The 19,942-nt window shown below is 50.6% G+C and overlaps 1 protein-coding gene across 3 annotated transcripts in view; it reads left to right on the top strand.

Annotated features, from left to right (window-relative positions):
* The window catches only part of MAST2 (microtubule associated serine/threonine kinase 2), a 1,587,681-nt gene that overhangs the window by 878,680 nt on the left and 689,059 nt on the right, over positions 1-19,942 (top strand). For all 3 annotated transcript variants that reach the window (XM_078671709.1, XM_078671708.1, XM_078671710.1), the window contains one exon: positions 11,041-11,072. In XM_078671709.1, coding sequence (XP_078527835.1) covers positions 11,041-11,072 — 32 coding nt within the window. The remainder of the gene's footprint in view (positions 1-11,040; positions 11,073-19,942) is intronic.

Below are 19,942 nucleotides of genomic sequence, written 5' to 3'. Positions count from 1 at the left end.
TAATTTATATTTGCATCAAACACTGTTTATGATTATTAAGTGTTATACATACAGTTTTCGCTCCTGCTTTTTAGTCAGTTTATATGGTCGGTTCTTTTTAATTGACCCCTCTCGTTTGCGAAAGTCAGTCTGCTGAAATAATTTAAATTACCCACATGCACTAGTCCTATTTAGCTACAACAAAAAACTAACACTTTATATAGGCCACGCCATAGTTAGGGGAGGTCTGGTTGCTCAGTGGACTAAATGTATCCACTGCAGGGTTCTGTGCTTGTCTCTATTGTCACAAGTTCAAATCCCGTCAAGTTACTCCAACTTTCATTCTCTGAGCAAGATGAAATGAGTTTGAATGAATTGCACTCCACTTTGAACAGCGCCTGGATACCATTTGGGGAGAATATGGGCGCTGCTAATACATTTACGTGGCTACTCTCTGAATTCACTACTCTAAATTCACTACTCTACTCTAACTCTGCGTATTTTTAGGCCTATTTAATTTTAGTAAAGCATAAATGAACTATTCTCTTAACCTGGCAAGTATTACTCAGGATGGCACCTTATTTTCGCGAGTGCCTGGCTGCAATCTCCTTAATAAATGTTCTGTTCCACTGGTAAGCTGTGCATCCCTATAGAAAAACGGAACAGTGGCCTCATTATGGAGAATTTAATTATGCGATGTTACATGGAAGAGTGTTACATGTGCCCCCTTTCACGATAATTTTGTTTATGAGACTCTGCTGCCATCTAGTGACCATACAGTGGCGATTATTTGAAGCCCAAAAGGCCTATATATATATATGTATATATATATATATATATTTTTTTTTTAAATTACAAAAAAAAAGTTTTATTGTATAAACCAAAATTCTACATTCATACAGACAGCGAACCATAAATGATACATCTACTAAAGATTTAACAGCCATCTTCAGACGTATTCTCTCATTTCTCCATCTTCTTCAAAAGTCAAAAGGCCTATATTGTTCAGTGATCCAGGACTAAACTCTGGGTCTTGTTCTGGGGCAGGGAACACTGCTGTCCCAACGTCAAAATGCAAGTTTAATACCAAAAGAAAAAAACAAAAGAAAACGCCGACGCATAGTTCCCCCCCCCAATGCATCGTTAATCAATCCCGATAATTTACTCCCGACGTGGAGTGTTTTTACCTTGCTCAGAAATGCTTCCTGTTCTTGCCCTTGAATCCCTTCGCACGTCTCGTGTCCAGTGGACACGCCTCTGGTACTTTCTTACTCCAGTGCGCTTCAGGCCCCTCCTTGCGCGCCTCCTTCTCACCAGACCGCGTCTGCTCGCGTCTCGGGCACATGGACTTTTTCTTGGGTGCTGGTCTTTCACGCGCACCCGCTCTGCCAGTGTCACATGGGCACACCGAGGCCTCTTCGTGGCTGTCACTGTGCCCACCAGCGTGGGTACATTCGTGGTCTCCGTCTCGACGAGCGGCAGCCGCCATGGACCAATGACCAACTGGACATCACCCGCAGATCCTTTTAAAGAAGTACCTGAAGTACTATTGTCAGACTGGAGGCGCTAGATCGAGGGAGGTGTGATGCAAAAGAGCGATCTATTGGAATGCCTGGTTACTTACCGGTAATACACATTACTCCGAGTCCTGGTCTCCCCGTCCCATTCCTGATACGTGAGCAGCTGGTCTGCTCCACAGAAACCCCTACCTAGCTGAGCTGTTTGCACTTCCCCCTATGATGATGTCACTATCACGTGACTATATAGGGGGAAGTGCCACAAACAACATCCTGAAAATACCAAAGATACCCAGAATGAAAAACACAGACAATCACCCAAACAAAAACCCAAACCAGGGAGGGAGGGAAGGGCTCAGGAATGGGACAGGGAGACCAGGACTCGGAGTAATGTGTATTACCGGTAAGTAACCGGGCATTACCTCCTCGTCCTGTCTCCCCGTCCCATTCCTGATACGTGAGCCCATACCCAAGCACACGGTGATTGACAGAAAAAAACAGACCACACAGGTTTGAGACAACAAACAGGTCCATTTAATCCCCAGAAAACAGTACAATTCAAACATCATGCACCGCAGAAAGGACATGAGCCCCAAAGGCAGCAGAGGCCGCCATCCCCAACTGAAGCCGGTAATGGGAAACAAAAGTATGGGGAGAAGCCCATGTGGCAGCATTGCAAATGTCCCTCAAGGAGGCCCCCTTGAACATGGCCCAGGAGGACGACACGCTCCGGGTCGACCGACCCCGAACAGAGGAAGGCAGAGGACAGCCGGCAGAGCCGTAAGAGGAAACGACCGCACCCCTGACCCACCTAGACAAAGTGGACAAGGAAGGACGCAGCCCCAGCCCCGAGAGGCCATAGGTGACAAAGAGGGAATCAACCTTCCTGAAAACAGCCGTACGCTCCAAATAGATGCGGAGAGCCCTCAACACATCCAAAGAATGAAGGAGCACCTCCTCAGGAGAGGCAGGGGCCGGAAAAAACACAGGGAGAACAATATCCTCCTGACAGTGAAAGGAAGACACCACCTTAGGGAGAAAGAACTGACTTGGGCGGAGAATCACCTTATCCTCGCAAAAACGCAAGAAGGGCGGGGAGGCCATCAGCGCCCCAATCTCACCAACCCGCCTGCCAGAAGTAATGGCCACCAGGAAAATAACTTTAGCCGAAAGGAACTTCAGGGCCACGGAGTCCAAAGGCTCGAAAGGAGGACCCGTCAAAGCCCGCAGAACCAGGGGAAGATCCCAAGGAGGCACAGGAGAACGGGAGACAGGACGCTGAAGCAAGAAACTCCGCAGAAGGCGAGCCACCAACTGGGAGACAAAGGCAACAGAGGAACCCCGAAAAGCAAGAACGGCCGCCAGCTGAGCCCGCAGGGAAGAAACAGCAAGACCCAGGAGAAAACCATCCCGCAGGAAGTCCAAGACCCTCACAGCGTCACAGGAGGCAGAAACGAGACCCTTCCCAAGGCACCAAGTAGAGAAACTCTTCCAGTGACGAGCATACGACTTCAAAGTGGAAGGACGCCGAGAGAGCTGAAGACAACGGGCAACCTCCATCGAGCACCCAAGATCCAGCAAATTCAACCTCTCAAGTGCCAAACCCCCAGCCGGAGGCGGCGCAGAGAGGCAAGGCTCAGAAGAGGAACCCTCAGAGGGGAGGGACACAGGGGAAACCGCCAATGAGGGCGAACAGAAAAGGCCAGCAGAAGGGGGTACCAAGACCGCCGAGACCACTCCGGAACAACCAGGAGAACCTCCGCCCGATCCCAACGAACCTTCCGGAGGACCCTCGGAATTAAGGCAAATGGAGGGAAGGCAAACAGCAGACCCTCCGACCAAGGAATCGAGAAAGCATCGGAGGCCCACGCCAGGGGAGAGGGAACGATGCTGCAAAACCGAGGAAGAAGGGCCGACTCCTCCGAGGCAAAAAGATCCAGCCAAGGAAGGCCGAACCGGAGGACAATTAGATCGAAAAGATCCGGAGACAGACAGAGGGACACTGAGGACGGGAACACCCGGCTCAAAGAGTCCGCAGGCCCATTCTCCGTCCCCGGAAGATAGACCGCCGCCAGAGACAAGAGATTCGATTCGGCCCACAGGCCGATCTTCCTGGAAAGGAGAAACAGGGCACGACACATGCCCCCCTGGTGATTCACATAAGCACGAACCACCTGATTGTCGGTCTGCACAGAAAACGCCCGACCCCGAAGGAGAGGAGCGAACCAAAGAAGAGCCAACCAGACAGCCCGCAGCTCCTTCCAATTCGACGACTGGAGAGACTCGAAGCCGGACCACCGACCCTGAGCATTGGAGGCACCCAGAACGGCACCCCACCCCAGAGCACTGGCATCCGTGGACAAAACCACCACCGACAGGGGAGGAACGAGAACGAACCCCCGGGACAGAGACAGAGGGGACAACCCCACTGGAGATCCGCCCGAATCCCTGGAGTGACCGGGATGAGAGTCTCGTAGTCCAAGGAGGCAGGATCCCAGTGAGACAGGACATGATGCAACAGGGGATAGAGATGCAGCCTGGACCAAGGAAGGAGATGCAGAGCGGACGCCATCTCCCCCTGACTCCGCAACCAGAGACGGGCAGACACCCGGGACTGGGACAGAAGCCAGGAAAGGTGACAAAACAAAGTCAACTGGCGCTCCTGCGAGAGAAAAACCATGTCCAAGTCCATTCTGAAGAGAGCCCCCAGGAACTTCAGGGACTGGGAGGGCACCAGGGAGGACTTCCTGTGGTTGATAAGGAACCCAATGGACCCCAGCAGAAGACACACCCGGTCCACATCCAAAAGAGCCTGCGAAAAAGAAGGAGAGACAATCAACCAGTCATCCAAGTAAGGAAAAACCAGCAGTCCCATGGAATGAAGAATACCCACCAGAGGGGCCAACAGCTTGGTGAACACCCTGGGCGCAGAAGAAAGGCCGAACGGGAGCACCCGGAACTGAAAGTGCCAGCCCTCCACAGCAAACCGGAGGAAACACTGGTCGTCTGGATGGACAGGAACATGAAGATAAGTATCCATCAGGTCCAGGGACGCCAGGAAGCCACCCGGGAGGACCAGAGGCAGGATGGACCGGAGAGTCACCATTTTGAAAGGACGATGGAGCACGAAGCGATTGACCCGCTTCAGATCCAAGACAGGCCGAAGATCCGAAGTGTCTTTCTTGGAAACGAGAAAAAGAATGGAGTAGCACCCCAGGCCCCGCTCCAGAGGAGGCACCTCCACAATAGCCCGCTTCTCCAACAGGAGCCGTACGCCGGCCAACAGAGCCTCCCGCCTCAGAGGAAGACGGGGCAGAGGGGTCCGAACAAACCCCGGAGGAGGAGGAGGAGAGGAAAACTCGATCCGGCAACCCTCTGAAACAGTCCGCACCGCCCAGGCATCCGGAACCGACAACCACTGGTCGCGGAAGGACTGAAGGCGACCACCAACTGGCAAAGGCAGAGAGTCATTGGGAAGAGGAGGAAGCGGCGGCGGCAACACCAGCAGCGGCCCGGGGCTTGGCACTTCCAGGGGCCCCCCGGCCACGACCCCTGCCACGAAAGGGCTGAGAAGCGCCACGAGCAGGAGGCCCAAAGGCGCGACGGTAACCAAACCCACGACCCCGGGAAGGGGGGCGGACAGGAGCCACCAGCTTGCGATTCTCCGCAGATTGCTTGACCAAATCCTCCAACCGAGGACCGAAAACCTTGGAACCCTCAAAAGGCAATTTAAGGAGTACCGACTTCTGTGACTTCCAGGAACGCATCCAAATATGACGACGAGCAGCGATGGAAGCACCAGAAGCAGCCGCCGCCGCCCCCAAATTGTCAAAAGAAATATCCGACAGGTACCGAACCTGCTGCTCCATCAAAGACAAAAGAGGAGTGGCATCCTCGCCGTCCTGCAGCAAAACCGACAGAGACTGGAAATCCTTAAGGAGCGACTGAACCATATAGTTGGAATAGGCAGTCGCACGGACGGAAAAATTGGAAGCAGCATAAGAACGCTTCACAGCACCCTCAATACGCTTATCCACAGCATCCGCTGGCAGGGCGTCCTCAGAAACGACCAAACCCTGAGAAGAGAGGCCAGCCATCAGATTGTCCACCTTCACAGCCTGAGGAAACTCAGCAGAAAAACCCTCCAGAGGGTAACGCCGAGACAGGAAACGAGGAAAAGCAGACTTATCCACCTCCTGCCATTCGTGGGACAACACCTTGCGAATAGCACAGTGCAAAGGTAAAGAATCCGGAGCAGGCTGGACATATTGCGTGAAGAAGTCATCCTCCAAGACATCAGCGGCAGGAGGAGAGAACCCCAAGTTGGACCGAACATGTGCGAAAAGTTCAGAGAGCTCAGCACCCTGAACAAAACGTCCATGCACACCCTCATCCTCCTCAGGACCCAAGTCATCCTCCGGGGCGGCCTGGGGATCCACAGAAACACGAGGTCTCTTGGGAGGAGGATCAGCCGCATCCCTGGCCAGGAAAGCAGCAGCCACGGCCTCACCAACAAGGAGGCGCAGGGCATCCATAGGGGACGCAGAAGAAGAAGCCTCAGCATCCATGAAAGCACAAGTCCAAAAACCACACCAACAGGCAAAAACAAGGACAAAAAAACATCCAAGAAGGACCCCTTAAATACAGGATGAGGACCCGAACACCTGTGGCAGGTAAGGCAAAGGGCCGGCATAAAACAGCCCAATCAGCAGACCACACGCCCCCAAAAAGACAAAAAACAGGAGCGCCACAATACCAGCACCAGCAAAGCCCCAGCCCGCTAAAGCAGGGCGAAAAAGGACCGAAGGAAAACCAGGGACGGCCGCTGGAGCAGGCCAACCAGAGCCCAGGTGAGGAAATCACAGAAAACGGCCGCTAACGCGAGCCGCGTAAACAAACAGTGCCCCAGAACACAGACGGCCGCTAACGCGAGCCGCGTGTACAAACGAAGCCCCCAGGACAGAGACGGCTCGCTACGCGAGCCGCGTAGAAAAAAACAGCCTGGGGGAAGGAAAACAAAAAAGAAAAGACGGCCGCTAAAGCACGCCGCCGACTACATCAAAAAACAGCAGGGAACTCACCTCGTCAGCGAAGACCCAACAGCACAGCCAGGAACGCGGTCCACAGGATCGCAGAAAAAAAAGAACAGGATGTTGTTTGTGGCACTTCCCCCTATATAGTCACGTGATAGTGACATCATCATAGGGGGAAGTGCAAACAGCTCAGCTAGGTAGGGGTTTCTGTGGAGCAGACCAGCTGCTCACGTATCAGGAATGGGACGGGGAGACCAGGACGAGGAGGTAATGTATTTACACAGAAATAGTGTGGCAAGCCTGCGCCAGACCCTGGGTGTCAACACCCTGGTGTATCAAACCCTGGTAGAGCTACGCGATGAAGAGAGGAGAGCCGAGCATGTGAAGGGAACGACGGACACAGTGTGTGGCTGATGATGGGCCATGCTGAGAAAGGGGGCGGTGAAGGCTAGATGGATGGATGGATGGATGGAGGGACAAACTGGGAAGGCGGGGAGAGACCGCTGTGATGAAGAGAGGGCCACACTGAGATGAGGAGGAGTGAGCCTGGGGTCAGTGATGAAGCAGGGTGGTAGGGGATAGGATACTTGGAATTTGCAGAGCAGAGAGACGGGGCGAGGAGGTGAAGAGTGCAGCCAGAGAGATCAACTGAAGAACAGGCTGAGGAGAGAGGTGAACCTGCAAATAACAAGAGGGCAGAAAAGAGACTTGGAGCTTAGGAACGACAGACTAGAGAGACCTGGTAAGAAGGGTGGTGCTGCAGAGAGCATGCATTACACTGACGTGAGTGGTGTTTGGCGGTAGAGTGGGCATCGCACTCAAAGATGGCCATTGAGAGGTTTGCCCCAGTCCTGGTTGGCGGCGGCCTGTGCTGGACCAGCGCTTCTTCCGCCGCTGGCGCCTCGCTCCGTCACCGTGGTGGAGACCCAAGAGGGAATGTGTCGGTCTTGGGCAGAGCTGACTTTGAAGCAGTGACGGGCGCATCGATCGCTGCGTGGGAGGGTCCACGCATGTTATGTTGGTGTGTAGTGCTGTGTGCTCCATTCGTACAGCCTCGTAACCCTGTTGGATGCCTGCGTGCTCCTTTCCACATGGTTCCAGAGCTCACTCCACGGCACCCTTGTCTTGAGATGTCTCGGGATGGGGTTCTGGTTGGTCGCCGACACTTTGTAGATGATGACACTTGCATTGTGTGATTGTTGCCTGAATTGTTCGTATGTAAAAGGATTCATTGGGGCAGGGACATGACCAAGGCTCTAGGGTGACAGATTCATTGCGGTCCTGTTGGAAGGACCGGGCGATATCTTCTGATCAGAGCTTAGGGGTGCATGATTTTGGTGTTGGAGTGATAGGTGTGGGGGAGGGGCGCTTTGCTGCTTGCATAGGTACCTCATAGGCACCACATAGGCCGTTGATGGGCCTGGTGCCTTATGACCTGATCGTGGTGTTGCTGACTGAGGCCTGCCTACGCTTGTGTGCGATGTCTGCTGTGATCTGTTCTTAGTGTTAGTGATACAGGGGCCTCCTTAGCGGTTAGTGCTGTTAGTGTCTCTCTGTTGGGTAGGGAAGGTTTTTTAATTGGTTGTTCTCTCTCATTTGTTTTGTTGTGTTTGTCTGCGATGTCACCCAGTGTTCAGCATAGTAAGTAGTGAACGTTGTTCTACTGTGCTGTTGCTCGGTACTGTGTTGGATCTAAGCAACACGTTTTATCTTATGTTCTCCTGCATAAGGTGAGACATTCAGTATGTTTTGTTGGACTATGTTCCATATTTGGTTCTTAGTTGTATTGTAGTAGTTGTGGGGGCTTTCCTCGTCTGGGTTGTTTTTAAACATCGGGGTCTACTGTACCCTGTCTTATGTTTGTGTTGCATATCATGGTGGCCGGTGCTGCTGGAGCAGTGTGATCGCTGACTGCATGGCATGGCTTTACTGTGCTTGATGGATCGGAGGTGGTCTGTCTGGTGTTTTGTTGGTTCTAGGTTTGTGCCATGTCTTGGTGCTGTGTTAATGGGAAGAACATGGTAGCAGGCTGTATTTCATATCCATAGATGTGTGTGCTGTTCTGTCTAATGGAGTCTGCTGTGTGTCGACCTTTTGGGGTAGTGTTGTTTGGCACAACATGATTGCAGGCTGTGTGGCATAGATGTGTTGTTTTGATGTGTGTGAGACGTTCTTTATATCGTGCTGGGCCGTCTTGTGGGAAACTTACTAGCATTGCATGCTTTACATTACTAGGATGAGATGCTGTCATTTAGTTACGACAAACATTGAAGGTAACCGGGTAATGCGTGACCAGTCCTTACACATGACGTCTGTGCACATGAAGGGTGTCTGTGGCCTCCTCCATGGCTGCAGGTGTAGGGGTGCAGCTTCAGTTTGCTGCATGACTTGCCACTATGGCACCCACTATGGCACATGGACTGAGTCTGCAGTGCAATGGCTCAAGTGTCCCACGTGCTCTTTGGGACTTTGGCCTTAGCTGCTGACATCACTCCAGAGATGGAACTGTCTGGTAAATAGGCATCACTGCTGGTCTATTAGGGCATGATAGCTGGCAAGCTTTCCAGGCCCACGTGGGATGAGCTGCTCCAGGTCCAGTTTTTTTTGTCTTTGAATTGTGAGACTTGTAGTCCCGGCTTTATATTGAAATAAGCAGGACTACACGTCCCAGAATTCAAAGAAAAAACCTTGAGTGGAGCGACCAGTCACTCATTGGCTTGGGAAACGTAGCAGGGCCGAGTCATGTTGCAGGATGTGTTTTGCGGCACGAAAATCATAGCGCTGCGAGGCCTCAGGGTAGTATATGCGCTATATAAATGTAATTTTCATTTCATTTCATTCATTTCAACGTGGTCTTGCCTTGTGAGGGTGGCAGTTCACCCCGTCCTCCATCGTTCAGTCTTCAGCAACACCATGCATGCTGGGACTTGTAGGCCATACCTCTAGAAGGAAAAGTGCAGCATGCCGACAGCGACTGTTTCAAAGAGCAGGAATGACTGAGGATCACCCTCATAACACCGGGCCACCTGGCAGCTCTCATGTCTGTTTTCCAAAATGGCGTGTAGGGATGACCATTGAATCTCAGTCGATGACTTGTGCGCTCGTGCCAGGCATCATATGGTACATTCTTCGAGCAGTCGGGCAGCGTGCTTGTCATGCTGCCTCACTTCACTTTGGAGGTGGTTACGTATGACTTGTAAGTGTTTTTGTAATGCCTGCCTGTGATCTGTTCCAAACTGTGAGCCCCCTGACGGCTTCTAGTACAGAGCACAGGCTTTGTACATGCTCCATTTAGCAGACCCATTTGGGGGTTTCATCTCTTATAAACATTTACAATATTTGCAGATAATGGACTGAAAGCTCGGGAGAAAAAAAGATTGATTTTTAAGAGTTAAGGAACCCTGGATTAGGACTGAAGTTGCCAGCGTCCACTTGTAAAGGCTTCAAAACTAGATCACAACTCACTCTGAACACATGGTTGTGCTGGCCAGCCAACCCCTAGGTACTCCCAGCACATGGACCTGTGGCTGCCTTGGGCCTGCCATCCTACAGAGATGTGTGCCACACAGAGCACACACCTTCATAAATTAACACATTCTACTGTCATTTCGCACTACTTCCCTGCGACAGGGAAGCCTTCCTTCTCAATAATATGAATCTACTTCAGGGCTTTAAGTGGGATGAAAAAACTGGGTGGGGGTCTCTCAAAGGGGTGTGGCCAATGTAATTAAGGGCGTGGCTTAAAAACACGTAAGCTAAATATCTGTGCTTAATATAGTGTGCAGCCCGACTTGTATTTTGCTGTTTCTGTTATTGCAGCCAGATATATGATGCAACAACTGACATCATATCTACAAGAAGTCAGGACTATTGGCTTTGCCAATGGTTGTTAGTTGCATACGATAAGCAGCAGCTATGGCTTGTATATAATATTGAAAAAGCTTCCACTTAAAGCCCTGGTGACCCCACGACAATGTTGCTGCTCCTGAGTTTTAGAATGCAGAGTGAAAATGACTCTCATTAAAGGATTTCCGTTCCCCTACTATGCTCACTTGCCATGACGTCATGCCATAACTTCATGCCATAACTTCTCCACTAGTGAGCAGTGTGAGCACACGCTCATTGATGTGCCTTCTCTCACTGCAGTCCGGAAAGAATCGGACCGCCTGTGCCAGGGCACAAAACAGAGCCCGATATAGACCCGTTTCAAGGCCTCCTTTAAAAACTGTCGGTGCTCAGACCCGGTGAGACCCGGCCCACTTAAAGCCCTGATCTACTTGCCCATGCTTCTATTCTTTGACTGTGAGATTGAAGCGCTGTGAAATTCTATGTAGCGCCGTAATGTTAATAACAAGACCTGTATTGCCAGTGTTTGTAGCACTGAGTGTACGCCCCTGTTCGTCAGTGGCTGAGCAGCTTTTCCTTCTGGTAGTCTGTCTTATAAAAGTGTCAAGCACAGGCCCGGCCTTGAGAAACCACCCTCACCTCTGCTCTTGTTTTTTCTCTTTCAGAAGGAGCTGAGTCTTCCAAGAAGAGGAAGCTTGTAAGTACAACGTTTATCATTAACACGAAGTTTACTGATTGTTTACACCTGAGCCTCACCCTGGGCTAAGAATTAACTTTTGATGTCAACTTGTAATAATACATTTGGAGGTTGGGTTGGGAGGGGAGGGTAGAGGCGCTCGTTACATTCTGATTTGAAAGCGTTTTATCATTTTTGGTTAAGTCAAAATGTCCCTACGAGGCATTAAGTTTAACCCTCTTTTTGTGAATTTCAGATGAGTCTTCTGTAAAGAATGTATTTGTTTCTTCTGGACCGATATGTAAAACTCCTCGCACACATTTAGCCTTTCATGCTACACAAAGCACATCATTTGTCAGTGAGGGAAGGCACTTCAGCACTGTTGCTATGTGTACGGCCAATGGGAAATAAATGAACTCCAAGTATTTTTCAAAAAAGGTTTTGTTAGATCAATGTTTACATTTTGTGATCTTCCTGTGGTATCGTACTGAGAAATCCCCTTAAAAGGGGAGTGCTCAACCCTTAATTGCTGTCTCATTTTACTTTGGTGCCTCAAATGAGGCTTTGTCACTCCCAAATTAATTACGTAAAAGCACTTTATTGTAGGTTTCTGCTGTGCCCTTTATGGCTGAATCTTATCTTGTACTGCAGAAGGCACATGTAGGCTCTGGTTGGCATCATCAGGGCAGTGCAGACATGGCGCTTTTACGGCAACTGCCTGAAAATCAATGTATTTATTGTGTTGCGTTCCATTGATGCAGGCATGTAGCTGAGGATGAATGGAGTGGACCAGCGCCTTGACCGTGTTCTTTGAGTGCACCTGCCACATGATGGGCCTCCGTGTTTGCGTTGAGACTGGGTGGTGATTAGGGAAACGCAATCATATTGAATGAGTGACCCTTTTATCAGGATCAGGTGTCCTATTGATCTGTGAACTATTGACTACTGGGATCTTCGCTGGTGATGGAGGGTGCGCTAAAGCAGCTTTCCAGCTGGTGGAGCGGCTTTGTATTACACTTAGTGTTCTTGCTGGTGACACAGGCTTACGCAGGTAAGTGATATCACCAGAGTAGGCTGATCATGAAGTGCTTAATTTGAACCGGTGTGACCCACCTGCACTCCTTTTTGGGGAACACACTTAGTTTTTCTCAGCAAATTTTGGACCGAGAATAAGAGAGAAAAACACACAAAGGGGCAAGAAGTAAGAGAAAGACTGAAATGCTGCGACAAAGGGAGAAAGCAAGGCCCTGCCAGAGAAAGATGAAGGGGCATGCAGTGTGGATTAAAGAGGCTTCAAGTGGAATAGACCACACCGGCTCGGTACCCCACATTCAATAGCGCCGGCCGCGGCCTTCTGAGCAAATCTTCAGGCCTGGCACTGTTTTGTTACAAATGAAGCACTTGGCAGATTCCCAGTGCCAGTCTTGTTTTCCTGTGCCCTCGAGGCGCTGAAGATCCCTGGCGAGGCTTCCCCTGCCGAGGCCCTTCCACCATGTGTTCGTCGCCCAAGGTTTACCAATGTGTATGCTAGACTGATCTGTCCTGTATACGCCCAGATTGACTGCCCCCTAAACGCCTCAAGCAGTGCCCCATCTGTACCCACAGGAGGGCCTGGCCCCACTCAGCGGCCCAGGAGCGCCCTCTACAGAGTGCAGCTGCATCAACAAAACTCGCCTATTGAGTCTGGCAATACCGCGAGCACTGCTCCCCCACTTTGAGGTTTCACCTTTGATTACTTTGAAATGATGTTGAGAAATCCACTTTCCAAGTTTAAGAAAGCTCGTTCGTTGATTCATCGTGGCCACTAGGCGTCAGTATACTGCTTCGTAATCTGAATTTGTAAAGCTGACAGACTTTACCTGCAAACACAACAATGATGGACAGAATGTGGATCAATGTCACACATTCACCCCAGTCAAAAGATCTGGGCCCAAATCCATCGTTTTTCCACTCCACACCACCCTGGGTTAGACAATGGCGATATGCAAATCAGCGCTGACCCTGTTGCCCATGGGAACAGTCCAGTCCGAACTACAAAAGCCATGTCCTTCCCAGAACGGAAACAAGCATCCGAGGACCGGCCCGGTTTCGAGGTAACACCTCTCATCAGCCCGGCTAGCTTGATTCCAGTGGTGTGGAGTGTCTGGGACTCACGTCTGAGCATCCCCAGTACACTTAGAGCGGTAACTGCAAACACAACAATGATGGACAGAATGTGGATCAATGTCACACATTCACCCCAGTCAAAAGATCTGGGCCCAAATCCATCGTTTTTCCACTCCACACCACCCTGGGTTAGACAATGGCGATATGCAAATCAGCGCTGACCCTGTTGCCCATGGGAACAGTCCAGTCCGAACTACAAAAGCCATGTCCTTCCCAGAACGGAAACAAGCATCCGAGGACCGGCCCGGTTTCGAGGTAACACCTCTCATCAGCCCGGCTAGCTTGATTCCAGTGGTGTGGAGTGTCTGGGACTCACGTCTGAGCATCCCCAGTACACTTAGAGCGGTAACTGCAAACACAACAATGATGGACAGAATGTGGATCAATGTCACACATTCACCCCAGTCAAAAGATCTGGGCCCAAATCCATCGTTTTTCCACTCCACACCACCCTGGGTTAGACAATGGCGATATGCAAATCAGCGCTGACCCTGTTGCCCATGGGAACAGTCCAGTCCGAACTACAAAAGCCATGTCCTTCCCAGAACGGAAACAAGCATCCGAGGACCGGCCCGGTTTCGAGGTAACACCTCTCATCAGCCCGGCTAGCTTGATTCCAGTGGTGTGGAGTGTCTGGGACTCACGTCTGAGCATCCCCAGTACACTTAGAGCGGTAACTGCAAACACAACAATGATGGACAGAATGTGGATCAATGTCACACATTCACCCCAGTCAAAAGATCTGGGCCCAAATCCATCGTTTTTCCACTCCACACCACCCTGGGTTAGACAATGGCGATATGCAAATCAGCGCTGACCCTGTTGCCCATGGGAACAGTCCAGTCCGAACTACAAAAGCCATGTCCTTCCCAGAACGGAAACAAGCATCCGAGGACCGGCCCGGTTTCGAGGTAACACCTCTCATCAGCCCGGCTAGCTTGATTCCAGTGGTGTGGAGTGTCTGGGACTCACGTCTGAGCATCCCCAGTACACTTAGAGCGGTAACTGCAAACACAACAATGATGGACAGAATGTGGATCAATGTCACACATTCACCCCAGTCAAAAGATCTGGGCCCAAATCCATCGTTTTTCCACTCCACACCACCCTGGGTTAGACAATGGCGATATGCAAATCAGCGCTGACCCTGTTGCCCATGGGAACAGTCCAGTCCGAACTACAAAAGCCATGTCCTTCCCAGAACGGAAACAAGCATCCGAGGACCGGCCCGGTTTCGAGGTAACACCTCTCATCAGCCCGGCTAGCTTGATTCCAGTGGTGTGGAGTGTCTGGGACTCACGTCTGAGCATCCCCAGTACACTTAGAGCGGTAACTGCAAACACAACAATGATGGACAGAATGTGGATCAATGTCACACATTCACCCCAGTCAAAAGATCTGGGCCCAAATCCATCGTTTTTCCACTCCACACCACCCTGGGTTAGACAATGGCGATATGCAAATCAGCGCTGACCCTGTTGCCCATGGGAACAGTCCAGTCCGAACTACAAAAGCCATGTCCTTCCCAGAACGGAAACAAGCATCCGAGGACCGGCCCGGTTTCGAGGTAACACCTCTCATCAGCCCGGCTAGCTTGATTCCAGTGGTGTGGAGTGTCTGGGACTCACGTCTGAGCATCCCCAGTACACTTAGAGCGGTAACTGCAAACACAACAATGATGGACAGAATGTGGATCAATGTCACACATTCACCCCAGTCAAAAGATCTGGGCCCAAATCCATCGTTTTTCCACTCCACACCACCCTGGGTTAGACAATGGCGATATGCAAATCAGCGCTGACCCTGTTGCCCATGGGAACAGTCCAGTCCGAACTACAAAAGCCATGTCCTTCCCAGAACGGAAACAAGCATCCGAGGACCGGCCCGGTTTCGAGGTAACACCTCTCATCAGCCCGGCTAGCTTGATTCCAGTGGTGTGGAGTGTCTGGGACTCACGTCTGAGCATCCCCAGTACACTTAGAGCGGTAACTGCAAACACAACAATGATGGACAGAATGTGGATCAATGTCACACATTCACCCCAGTCAAAAGATCTGGGCCCAAATCCATCGTTTTTCCACTCCACACCACCCTGGGTTAGACAATGGCGATATGCAAATCAGCGCTGACCCTGTTGCCCATGGGAACAGTCCAGTCCGAACTACAAAAGCCATGTCCTTCCCAGAACGGAAACAAGCATCCGAGGACCGGCCCGGTTTCGAGGTAACACCTCTCATCAGCCCGGCTAGCTTGATTCCAGTGGTGTGGAGTGTCTGGGACTCACGTCTGAGCATCCCCAGTACACTTAGAGCGGTAACTGCAAACACAACAATGATGGACAGAATGTGGATCAATGTCACACATTCACCCCAGTCAAAAGATCTGGGCCCAAATCCATCGTTTTTCCACTCCACACCACCCTGGGTTAGACAATGGCGATATGCAAATCAGCGCTGACCCTGTTGCCCATGGGAACAGTCCAGTCCGAACTACAAAAGCCATGTCCTTCCCAGAACGGAAACAAGCATCCGAGGACCGGCCCGGTTTCGAGGTAACACCTCTCATCAGCCCGGCTAGCTTGATTCCAGTGGTGTGGAGTGTCTGGGACTCACGTCTGAGCATCCCCAGTACACTTAGAGCGGTAACTGCAAACACAACAATGATGGACAGAATGTGGATCAATGTCACACATTCACCCCAGTCAAAAGATCTGGGCCCAAATCCATCGTTTTTCCACTCCACACCACCCTGGGTTAGACAATGGCGATATGCAAATCAGCGCTGACCCTGTTGCCCATGGGAACAGTCCAGTCCGAACTACAAAAGCCATGTCCTTCCCAGAACGGAAACAAGCATCCGAGGACCGGCCCGGTTTCGAGGTAACACCTCTCATCAGCCCGGCTAGCTTGATTCCAGTGGTGTGGAGTGTCTGGGACTCACGTCTGAGCATCCCCAGTACACTTAGAGCGGTAACTGCAAACACAACAATGATGGACAGATTGACTGCCCCCTAAACGCCTCAAGCAGTGCCCCATCTGTACCCACAGGAGGGCCTGGCCCCACTCAGCGGCCCAGGAGCGCCCTCTACAGAGTGCAGCTGCATCAACAAAACTCGCCTATTGAGTCTGGCAATACCGCGAGCACTGCTCCCCCACTTTGAGGTTTCACCTTTGATTACTTTGAAATGATGTTGAGAAATCCACTTTCCAAGTTTAAGAAAGCTCGTTCGTTGATTCATCGTGGCCACTAGGCGTCAGTATACTGCTTCGTAATCTGAATTTGTAAAGCTGACAGACTTTACCTAGCATTCACTCTAAACTCCATTCAGTGCTAACAAGCATTGGCAAAGCCAGTTTGTCTGGTTTCTTTGAGGTGTGTGTGTTCGTTACTGTGAGATACTGTTGGATACACTAACCGAAAACACTCGTCGAGGCACCCAAATACTGCCCCCACTATTCTATTTTACTTGTTTTAGGTCATAGCCCACACCCCTAATTACAGAGGTCCAGGCCACACATCTTGTAAAAGATCGCTAGTTACATTCATATTTTGTTGTAATTCGTAAAACGCTGGGGCCGGGTTCTTGTTAGCGACTGCCTCGTACTTTAGAGGCTGCAGTGCCACCTAGTGGCGTTTCATTTTAGTGGGTGAAAAAGTTAAAGAATCAGCTCCTCAGATCATTTCAGCAAGCAGGGGCCCTGCATCCGGTGGTAACCTATGAGGCCGCTAATATTTATAACACGTTCAGAACGGAAGATAGAAGCAGAACTCGGATCGTTCACCCTTTTAGGAGAGATTTCAGCGGATCTTCAGAGCTCCATTTTCAAAAAGTGTCGATCCTTATAAACTGTACTTATTATCACGCTCCGGGGATTCTACCAAATTGGCAACAGCGCTGCAGAGTTATTTGATGATGTGGGAAGTCCTAGCTGCCAAGGATTGAGAGTGCTTATATGCGACATTTCTATAATTTCAGTGCAATTATGAGTGACGTTCAACCACTGAGTGACACTTTCTCGAAATCAAAATCAAGCAATGCAGACGAGGGAAACATAAATATCAGAAATTACACTCACTTGAGCAACGAGAAACTCTCAAAAAAGATCTTAAAACTGCTGCAAAGTACCAGGGAACTAAGGGCACTGCAGGATGGATGAGTGTGCGAGCCAACCTTGCAAGGCATCTCGCCACCGGAAGTGGGAGGAGCCGAGACCGACGGACGTGGACCGTCGCGGCTCCCGGTCCGCACGCTGCTCCGGCCTGGAGCCCAGCGTCTGAAGGAAGCCCTCCGGGATGCACACGCTCCCTAACTGAAGCGAAAGGTGTGGGGCACCTGCGGGGCTGCTCCGATCGCTGCTGGTGCCACTGGAGCGGCGTAGATTGCTCCTGACCCCTGCCTCGGACCCAACATGGCGGCCGCCCGTTACTAGCCCGGGCTCAACAGTGACGCGGAGCGGAGCCTAAGGTGTCCTGCCGGGGGCGATTCTGACAGGCGCTGGACGCCCGAGCGGTACGTAGGGCTCTAGCCGTGTCCCCCGCTGCCACCCGCCGAGACTCTGCTGTATGCCAGGCACACCAGAAAGGGCCGGTGATTGACGGCGGCGCCCTCTGCTGACGACGGCGCCGCCTCAAGACCATCTTCACTCACCAGCTCCGGGGGCCATACCTCCGCTCTCCGCGACAGACGGCCTGGGCCCGAGGGCAGAGATATGCCCCCCCCTTGCTGGCCACGCTGCTTCGCGCCAACGGTGGCCTGACTCCAAGATGGCGCCCTTGGGGACACGCTTCCTACGACCGGCAGCCTCAGGCTCCAGGGACACCAACGCATGCCAGGGCGGATGAAACCACACACAACTCACCGGGAGCCAGCGCGACCGCATCAATAGCGTCAACACGGCCTTCACCCCACAAGCTCAACGCCTCCACCCACATTGTGTTTAACTGGGCTCTGGTGAGAGGCCCCTCCTTCCCTTCAAACCTTGTTTCAAACTTTGCTGCCTCCCATCTCTGCCTGGGCGCCTGTGGTCTTTCTCCCCTGACCTTCTGGTCTCCGGATTGAACTCCTCTGCCCCAGCTCCTCATGAACGATGAGGCTGCGACTTTGCTGCGGTCTGCCCTTCTCCCCCTGGAGCTGCTGGCTATGTCAGCCCTCTTCCTGGACTTTCGGACTTGGACCTTTGTGCTCCCCGCCATTTTCTCTGTATGACTCGCCTCTTCTTCTACCTTTCTCCTCCGCCATTTTAGCGATCTCTGACCTCCCCCTCTGTCCTTTCGACTTTCCTATTGTCTCTCCTGTTGCCTCTGACACACTCCTCACTGTCTTATTCACTACTATCTGCTTCCCTCTCTCGTTTATCTCACGTTCCTGCCCTTCTCTGTGACTCTTAGAGTATATCCAGTCCTATCCCTTCCCTATGTTTATAGAGATAACTCTAATCACTAGTATATACAGTAGACCTATGTACTATCGAACACTCATATGTGACTCATAGAGTATATCCAGTCATATCCCTCCCCTATGTATATAGAGATAACTCTAATCACTAGTATTTGCAGTAGTCCGCTGTGCTCTCTACCATTCCTATGTGACTCTTAGAGTATATCCACGTGTATCCCTTCCCTATGTATATAGAGATAACTCTAATCACTAGTATATGCAGTAGACCTTTGTATTATCTACCATTCCTATGTGAATCTTAGAGTATATCCACTTGTATCTCCTCCTTGTGTGACTTTACATCTTGTACATTTGCAATTTTTTTCTGTTTGTATCCTTTTTGTAACGCATGTAATCCTAAATCCTTATGTTTTGCAACTGGTTCTTATGTAAAGCGCTCTGACACCTTCGGGTAAAGTTTGCGCTATATAAAATCGCACAAATAAATAAATAAATAAATTAGAGTCCTTTTTCTTTTCACACACTTTTATTAGTAATGTGACTGGTAGCGCCCCCTTCGGCCCTGCATGAAATCATACTCGTAACCATACACATCCGGTGTTTGACATCATGACCAATGAACCGACTACGTGTGTGCAGCAAATAAACTAGTGTGACAAAAGGCCGCATTATCAAAAAACAAGTGAAGTGCCCTGGTGTATATTCATATCCTAACAAGCATTGGTTTCACCTATGTGATCAATAATAAGCTGGTTTTTGTTGTACGTTGTATCTTAGTGAGCAGTTTTGCAATATACGTTACTGAAACCTTCATGCTTTCCAGGCCACTGCATTTTCATTTTCTTTAGCACTGTCAATATGTTGGGAGCTCTTTCCTCCTTCGCACTTTTTACACAGATTCACAATTACAATTGACATTATCACGTTGACTCATAGGAGCACACTATATATTGCCTTTCTCCATAAAAAAAGTCATAGCACTTTAACAATTTTAGTAACTTGTATTGCACAACTGCTTACTAAGCTACAGCTTACAACAAAAACAGCTTATTATTGATCACATAGGCGAAACAGATGCATTACCAGTGCTTGTTTCATGAGAGATACCACTAACTTAGTTTCCCCAAATTTAACATACAATTTTGCAACAGTTAAACTTTTTTGTTGTTTTTGCTATTTTGCTCTCGCCTAATTCCAAGGTCCAGACTAGATGCATCCCGTGGGTACCAGCATTAAGGCTACTTCTTTGGCGTGGGCCCCTGGTTCTAGTCCCGGCTACGGATGCTGCTAGTGGTCATGCTTATGTTGCTGGTGAGATGCTAGAATG

The sequence above is a fragment of the Lissotriton helveticus genome, chromosome 1_2 (assembly GCF_964261635.1).
Source record: "Lissotriton helveticus chromosome 1_2, aLisHel1.1, whole genome shotgun sequence".
Taxonomy (NCBI): domain Eukaryota; kingdom Metazoa; phylum Chordata; class Amphibia; order Caudata; family Salamandridae; genus Lissotriton; species Lissotriton helveticus.
The sequence above is the reverse complement of the archived record's forward strand: the minus strand, read 5'-3'. Positions and strand labels throughout refer to the sequence as shown.